This window comes from Stegodyphus dumicola, chromosome 4, assembly GCF_044657685.1.
Source record: "Stegodyphus dumicola isolate Sdum_Otavi_A_Nest chromosome 4, ASM4465768v1".
Taxonomy (NCBI): Eukaryota; Metazoa; Arthropoda; class Arachnida; order Araneae; family Eresidae; genus Stegodyphus; species Stegodyphus dumicola.
The window spans coordinates 99,236,347-99,245,534 of NC_140771.1; the positions used below are offsets into that span (position 1 = coordinate 99,236,347).

General features: G+C 33.5%; 1 protein-coding gene across 5 annotated transcripts in view; it reads right to left on the bottom strand.

Moving 5' to 3' along the window:
- The window catches only part of LOC118200740 (alanine aminotransferase 2-like), a 114,460-nt gene extending 113,741 nt beyond the window's left edge, over window positions 1-719 (bottom strand). For all 5 annotated transcript variants that reach the window (XR_015040721.1, XM_085815263.1, XM_085815260.1 and 2 more), the window contains exon 1: window positions 73-719. Coding sequence is in view for 4 of the 5 variants with exons in the window: in XM_085815263.1 (XP_085671389.1) it covers window positions 73-327 (255 nt within the window). In the remaining variant the exon portion in view is untranslated. The remainder of the gene's footprint in view (window positions 1-72) is intronic.
- Window positions 720-9,188: the final 8,469 nt, after the last annotated feature.

Consider the following 9,188-nt stretch of genomic DNA (forward strand, 5'->3'; position numbering starts at 1 on the left):
AATTATTTAAAATTTATATCTTTATAGCTCTACGAATACATTTGGCATAATAAGCTATTCATTGGTTCTTACCTTTGTAAGTTCGTTTTCGATTTCCTTCGCTCGAATAGCCATAGGACCAAGCAGTGCAAAATCTATGCTTTTAATATTAGGATTTATATTATCCAAAGTAACAGTTTTCTCACTCATATTAGGTGTTATTCGAAAGTGAGTTGTAAAAGTGACAGAAGAATGCCTATGGGTACTAAATTTTGTAGAGTTTGACAAATCTTTTGAGACCTGCCCAATATAAGCATTCACACTGCGCCGCAAGAAGCACGAAATCATGCAACGTTTTTCAAACACAGCAAACCTTAGGAATTTCTCTAATTGCAAGATATGTGCTCTATCTATATTCAAATATTAAATCTAGAATAAAAAAATAAAAGTTACAGCAATCGTAAGTTTCCACAAAATATCCGTAAAAAGCGTTGATTAGAAAAGCTGAAGCAACTCTTTAGTACGCCTTTTTTTTCTTGCTATGAAATTCTGTGAAATTCTATGAAATCAAGAAATTTAAAAATTAATTTATTTCTATGTTACAAATTCACTATTTTTATCGGAAAGAATATCTAGCATGAAATAACTAAAATATTCTCAATTCGCGATTATTCGTTTTTTCTCCATAGACAAAAATAGGCATGAGACGGCTACACTTAAGTAGCAGCACTGCTGATATTTCACTGCAGCAAGTTTATTTATTGTGTTGAGAGATAACAGACGAATAACTCTTTTTATTAAGTCACTCTTCTGTGATTATGGCACTGATTAGATAAGCTTTCTGAAAAAATGTTAAAATGAAGAGTTGTATTTCGCCTGTTAGTCGTGTATCCTTGATCTACAGATAGTTCACCGTACTGTTTGAATTAGTAATATTATAAGTACTTTATTGAGAATAGTCGTAAATACATCAAGCGAAAATGTGATTTTTCACACAGCTAAATATCATCTTTGTATGAGATTTACTGATACTTAGACTAATAATTCGTTGTACTGTCTGACTTTGTAATATTTCAGGTATCGTAATGGATATGGCCATAATTACATCAAGCAAAGTTGATTTTGCAAACGGCTGTATACTATGCCTGACGGACAAATAAGTAACTGGAAATCTTTCTTTCTCAAAACTTCTCTGAAAGACGAAGCTAATAAAGGAATTCAGAAATAAATTAGAAAAAATTTTTGATTAGAGTAAAGGTCAATTTCTAGTTCGTTTTGGAAATGTTTGCATTCACAGGCAACTTTTGAAGAGAAATTCATTGATGAGCATATGCTAGTGTCTTATCGAAATCTAATTTCGATTCTAAGTACTAAAATCGCACTCTGCTAAAAGGGGACACAAACATTTATTACGCATAAAAATTTTAGCATTGATTCATAGTTCCAAAGTTAATGTTTCACGCTTCTGTTGATAACGATAGTTTTGCAAAATTCCCGTTCTCGTGATACACAGTCTAAGGATAGCGGATATTCCTTCGCCCTCTCATTTCATCATCTACGCGAATGCATGGACCTTATAAGAGATAGACTAACCCAGTGGGCGGGGCGCGCGTCACCGACATGTCAGCAAGAAAGAGTAGGGACGATCTGGTTTACTTTAACACTGAAACCTATGGCGTTTGTATCACATAACGCTTTTTAATTATTAAATGTGACACGTTGTATAGTGATGAGATTATGAAAGCCACAGTTGTTTCCAAATAGGATTTAATATATCTCATTAAAGCACTTTTTACTGCATGTCGCGCATTTTTTTCACGCGTAATTCTTGTACAAACATCTTTACTTTAGTAAAAGGGTAAAAACTCTAAGCACAAAATTTATGAACTTAATTTTGCGTAGAAATAACGTAAAATTAAATAAGATTGATAGTGCGTGGTGCTTTGAAATAAATAAGGTAAAATTAAGGAAGATCTGATAATTTTTTAAAAAATTTAATCACCATTTTCAGGCAGTGATTTTCAAAACTATAATAAAAATACAAAACAATCATTTATTTGATTATATAATCATTAACTTATTAACATTAAAGTAGAATATTTACGTTAGTAATTTATTATTTAACATTAAAGTAGAATATTTACGTTAGTAATTAAAATTCGGAGCTTAAAATTTTCTGAGTGTAATGAAGGAAAAAAAAAAAAGGTAAAATAAAATCTAGAAGTACTCAGATTTTATATTACTCCCAAAAGGAACCTTTTTTTAACGTTTTGTGTGTTACCTATATTTATTGAATATCATGTTCTTCGCCCGTAAACCCCATACATTTGAAAACAGCACATCTTTAGAATTTCCGCACTGGAGATAAAACTGTTATTTTCCGTACAGTGCTCGCTCTGAACTCGTTGAGTTCGTTAAAGTTTTACAAAATATGAAATAGATTAAAACAAATTCAAATTCGGCCGTCCAGATGCCCATGTTCGGGTGGAAGATTACATTATTCAAAATTTGATGTTTCTAGATACTGTCGTTTTTGTCACAGTACGCGAAACATACATGTATTCATGCAAATTCTTCATTATTTAATTTCTTTAAATATAATACAGGGCGATAATATTTGGTAACAACAATTTCCAAGGAGACACGGACATTTATAGTAAAACAGCGCAAAATGCCGTTTCGAAACTAACAGCCTTTCTAGGCTACCGCCCCTTTGGGCTAATAAATTAAATTAACAGTAAATTTTAAAAAATCTTATGCAGAATTAAAAATATATTAAAAAATAATCACTATAAAATACAAGCAAAATTAATTATTACGGTTAAATAAAATTTTAATATTAGAATTAAATGTATAAAAATTTTTAAGGAGTCAAAAGTGTTTATCACTATGATGTATTATGAAATATAATAGGAATAAAATTTCTTTATAGAAATTGTGCTATAATACTCATCTATAATTTTAAAAAAGCAGCACAATTTAGAATTTTAAACAAAACTTTCAAAAATTCGTTTTTAAATATTTTAGTATTTTTTACTTATTTACACCAATAAAAAGCATATAAAATGCAAGAGAAAATTGCTTGTTTGAAAGTTTCTATTAGTTCAGATTTAAAATATTATTTTCTAAAAGAAGTAGTTACAAATTTCCTTATAGCATAGGAAAAGCTAAAAAACATCCAGTCCTGAAAGCAAGCAATAGCTTTATAATTATTTGGAACGTTAATTATGCTTGATAAATATGCTAATTTTTTTTAAATAAATCTCAATTTCAAAAATAAAAATATGTAGAAATTCTAATTTGTGAAATGATGCGCTACAACCAGCTTTTTCTTGACAATTTTACACGCTGCAATAGGCAACCACTGTTAAATTTCTGCAAGTCGTCCCTACTTCTCCGGATGTGATCAAGGTGACAGCCGCCAACGCCTCAGACGAGGGAGAAAACCCGTTTGGGTTAGTCTATTTCTTATAAGGTCCATGAGCGAATGGGAATGAAATGCACCTGCACTGTTGCCAGTCGGCAAAGTGAAACTCTTAGAGCTCGCGACAAGCTTGAGAAAAAATATTAAAGCGACTGTTACGAGACTAGACCTGAATTTTGTTCATTCAGTCGGTATTCCATTAAAAGAAACGTAAAGAGAGATTGATAGTTAAGTAATACGGGAATTTCACCCAATTAATTCACTGTAAAAAGGGCAATCCACCTTAATGCAAAATCATGGTGCATTTTTTTTTAATTCTAAAACATAAAAACGATACAATGTTGCCAAACCGTAAAATTTAACCTTTAAAGAAATTACATTTATACAACCGTTGAGTTGCTCGCGACATCTCCTCCCACCTTTTGATTTATGGTGGGCGGAACATAATCAAAATACAATATACTTAATAATGACGCTAAACAATACTTAGTATAATCAAAAAAGGGAAAAAACTAATTAAAACGCGAAGGTTTTACAATTACTCTACCACATCTAGTTCTAATTATCTTATCAGGAGGTTTAAAGTTAATTTCTTTACTATCAGGAATGTTAAATTGGTTTTGTTTAGGTAAAAACAAGTTCTTGTCGTCCATCACTTCCAAAGGATACAATCATTGCACAGGACGGATCAATTCACCTGCAGCTGTTCTCACCTTTGCCACTCTAACATAATTATCTTGACTGTGGAAGAACTCAATAACTCGACTCAGTGGCCCGTCCAATCTTTTTTTGTTGTCACTTCCTACAAGTACCGCATTTCCTAAATATATTTGTCTTCGAGTAGCTTTATTATCTCTGGATTGAATTAGGAGACTCAAATATTCGTCTCTAAATCTTTTTCTGAGATCTTGTCGTAATTTCTGTTGATATCTATATCTCTTAGTGATATTGACTTCATCTATATGGTCCAAGTCTGCAACTCCCCTTCGTTCTTATATCCCGAATGAACATTGAGGGTGTTAAAGGCATTAAAGGATCTTCATATCTTCAGATCATTAAAGGATCATCAGGATCTTCAGACAAATAATTTAACGGTCTTGCATTGATTACAGCTTCCGTATCGCAGAGAATGGTACACAGCTCTTCACATCTCAAGCAGGCTCTTTCTAATATTTTTCTCAAAATTTTCTTAACCATCTGAATAATAAACTCCCACCAACCCCCACCACGCAGCTGGGGGGGATTGAACTTCCATGTAATCTTCAAAATAAAACATTCTTGCATAATTTTGTTCCAATCGAGTGAAAAAAAGAGGTTATTAGTCCCGACAAAGTTCGTACCATTGTCACTATACATAGTTTTTGGTAGTCCACGTCTGGCTATGAACCTTCTGAAGTCCAACAAAATATCGTCGGTGGAAAGTCTTTGTATCAGTTCAAGATGTATGTCCCCATAAACAGTACAGGTGAATAAAAGTATCCAACTTTTTTTTTCCATCCTTTAGATAAAGAGGTCCAGATAAGTGTACTCCAGTTACTTCAAAAACCAGAGCGTCTCGGACACTACCTTCAGGCAGTGGAGCTGGAACTATTCCGAATTTTTTTGCATTATACCTTTTGCATCGAATGCATTTTGAGATTACCCTTTAGTCTTCAGTTTCACTTGTAACGTTTGAAGCAATATTTCATCAGAAGTGCATACGTTAGACGAACTAACATCAGACGACAATGTCTTCTCAAGTTACTGTATGTAACCTTTCATTTTATTTCCATCTTATTTCATCTTGAACGCTGTAATATATCTGTACATGTTTATATCTTTTATTTATGGTACCTAATTTATACTAAGGATCACGCGTACCTCAATGGCATGCTTCTTGTAAACTTCAACTATCAGGATAACGTATATGTATAGATGTATTGGTATTTATATGTTATATACATATATTTTGATTGTACTCTTCTTCAAGTGCCTAGTATGCACATGTATATATTTCTTTGTACAGTGTTGTACTCTTCTTCAAGTGCCTTGTATACACATGCATATCTATTTTTTTGCACTTTATAAATGTCGTCTGCTCAGCCAGGGCTGCCCAGGGCTGCGGCCTGGTAGCTAGTGGTTGACTCCCGCCGAGTTGGTAACCAATTATACATGGATATATCTATACCTGGGTCGGAAGCCAACTCAGCGGTTTACCTTCCCTAACCACTATACCGTCTCGGAGGCTCATCTCTTATTAGTTACCTTTGGAATCAGTGATGAGTACATAACAGTATGAGTAAAAATCAATGAGTTTGGTTCATATATTGCAATCTGCATGTCTCTGTCTCTTCATATATTGCACTCTGCATGGAATTCAGTGACTCCAAGGACGACTGAAAATTGTTTTCGTCATGCACGATTCTCAAAAGTTTCAAATTCTTTGGCTTCGTAAGAAATAGAGAAAGAGGATACTGAAATTGAGTTGACACTTAATGAAATGTTTGAGAAAGTTTCTGTATTATTGGACTGTCCTACTGTATTATCGGAAGAATTCGTTGCAGTAGATGATGATAATGTGTGTACAGTCTCAATTACGGCCAGCAAAGACATTTTGGATTGGATTGGATTATTTAATTATTGCAAAGCACACGAGGGATATATGCCTAAAGGGATGCCTTCGTGGAGGACATTTTAAGGGAAACTGGCTCGTATACACGTTACACAGGGGGTGGAACCACGAAAACGCACATGCAGCCAGCCCGTTTGCCGGATTCGAACCTCGGACCGAACTACCAGCGTTCAGCGTCTTTACCGCTCGGCCGCTGATGGGCAAGACATTTTGGAGTTTGTTCAGAGTTAAAAAACTATCACTGATGCAGATTCCGACTACGAATTGAAATGTGATGCAGCTCCTGTTCTCACGTTTATGTATAGAATTGTAAATTTATATGTAATTATGATGTAAGCAGAAGCGTACTATAATAACAGTGGTAATCAGGAGCCAGCTTATGTATTGTATAAATTCATGTAAATGCACAAATGTATTATGTATAAACCAGGTCCTTAACTGTAAGCTAGAAATGTTATATATGTTAAACTCTTAAGTAATCAATATTGTCAAGTTACAGAATTCCAGCTCGCGTCATGCGGTGAAGACCTCTGTATGGCCATTTTATGATTTGTTTCTAGATTACCATAAACACTGGAGTCCGGATCGTTGGACGACGGGCAACACGGGGGCCTTTAGTCGGCTGAACTGCTCCTGGGCTGAATCCGGCGCTGGGTCTGGGAGTCCGGCGCGAGACGCGCACATGGCTCTAAACACAACCTGCTCTAGATAAGGGTGGACGTGGTGCTGTACTGATTAATCGTATGGCAAAGGGACAGTGTCCACCGTCACTTGTCACTTGTTCTCACGTCATCCGAAATGAGGAACATCATGAAAAGTATGCGCAGTTATTTAGACATATATTCCAATCATGAAATGAATAACAAAATAGACAACATTGAAAAATTTGTTAACAAAATTTGATACTATAAAAAAGACAATGCAAAGAAAAATATCAGATTGTTTTCCAAAAATTCTATAAATGTTTTGTTTTTCAAAAAGCTTTGTATTAAATTATTTGCAATTTTGTATTTAAAATTTTACATTAAATTTCATTAAGTTTTTATGGATGTTTTTGCTTCATTATATTTTATTAAATACATGCATATATGCATATCTATGTAAATAAAATGTACTCTTAATTTTGTTGAATATATATATATATATATCTTTTAACAGGAAATTCTTTTAACACACACAAAAAGAATATTTCAGTCCCCTTAGTTTCGTGTTAAACGAATTTCACTGTACTACATAATGCTTAGGTGATGTATTGGATGTAGTGTTCGCTATGCTGTATTGTAAATTTCCATCAGAAGTATAGGAATTTAAAATAATTTAATTTCGATTTCCAAAAGGTTATATTATTTTTTATTATACAAATAAAATAAATGGCACTATCAGATTAATTTTGAGCTAATTTTCAATTTCTAAATCTTTTTCATTTTGATTGCCTCAAATAACGTTTTTGTTGGGTTTTTGAATCCATTGCCGTAATACTAAGTGTGAGAACCCTAATGAATTCCTCTGTCACGAGGATCACGTGCGCAGATGCATTACGTCTACGTATTATTTTCTGTTTGATAATAGTTGCACTTAAAATTTTGTAGAATAAGAAATGACGTGAAAAATAAATGCTGGTTTTTTAAAAAAGTGTCGGCTCAGATTTTCGAATCTATAAGTTACTTATTAAGCAACAATAGAGGAACTCCTTGTTATAAGTTTTTCATGCCCAAACCACACAATGACAAACTGCATTCGTCACGCTATTAAAGTTATGCTTTTACATGCTCAAATCATGAATAACTATTTATTTGGAATAAGTTGCCGTAATAATTAGTAGGCTATTATTAGACAGAGTGAAAGTATCGATCAATATATATCTGCACATAATGAGAAACGTGTTATGAAATAAACACCCTTATGGGTAAAAATAGTGAAGGCTTTAGTAGATCTGGAGTGATTTTGAAGTGACTGGAGTGATTTTGAAGGATCAGAATATGTATACATGTACCTGATACTGATAATGAAATAAAAAGGGATGAAAATAAAATAAAATGTCGAAAACATGCTAGGCGAACCAATAGGCCGTGAAGCAGCTCTTACAAAAATGTACCGTAAATTCTGTGCGGAATTCATGTCAAGAAACTAAGCGGCAAGTTTATTCATTCTATCCTTTGGTTTCAAAAATTTCATAAACCAGGATTGTTCAGTATAGATGCAACAATTGACTTATAGATAGAATCTGCAATAAAAGTCAGATGCACATCCACCTTCAAGGTATGTTACAAAGGCTTAACATATACAAAAGAGTTTTCATTGCTCGTTATTTCTTCCTATGATATCACAACTGTACTGTTATAACGATCTTATTGTCTAATTATAGTAGGGATATTTTAGGAAGATTTAAGATTTCTGGTTATTTCCACATGTTAGCGTACTTAATGAGATCTCTAACTGAACTTTGACCCTTTATGGACGAAAATATACTATGTACATCAACAACTTCTAGCTATAAATATTTCAATCGATGCTGCAAGCTCTAAACTCTACTGCTTAACACTAAGATCAGCAACTGCATGCAGAAATTACAACCAGAAGCCATTGAATGAGCTCCCTGTTTGACCTAATTTAGGTATATTCGGAGCAGTTTTCGTTTCTAAAATTATTTTCAATAGGCAGAGATTATTTATTTTGAAACCCCGTGTCATTTTGCTTCTCTTATAATAGTCTATTCTGCTTCTAAGTCGTCGACAGCTCCTCAGTTTTTTCAAAAAATATTCGGAGACTAAAAATCTGTTTTGATTTGATAAATATTGAAATCAAATTCTACACTGTAGAAGGTTTTGAAGAAATGTACTTTATACAAAGGTCTCGCAATTTATTTAAAAGGCATCATACATTTCATTTTATTACATTTCAGAAACAACTAATCAATTTGAATTATATTTCAAAAAAATTATAAATCATATTGATTGTTCACTTCATGAAACATTATTATGCCCTAAAATCTGCTTTCTGGACCGTAGGCCCCGGGGTGCGTAAGCATATGCCCTGAACATAGTGGTCAGCTTGTCGCAGGATCCCCCAATGTTTAGTCCCCAAGCAAACTTGGTACACATTTCATCCACCCAAGTGATGGAAATCAGTCATCCCTTGATTTCCATCACTATCATGAAAAGGCTGAGTCGACCT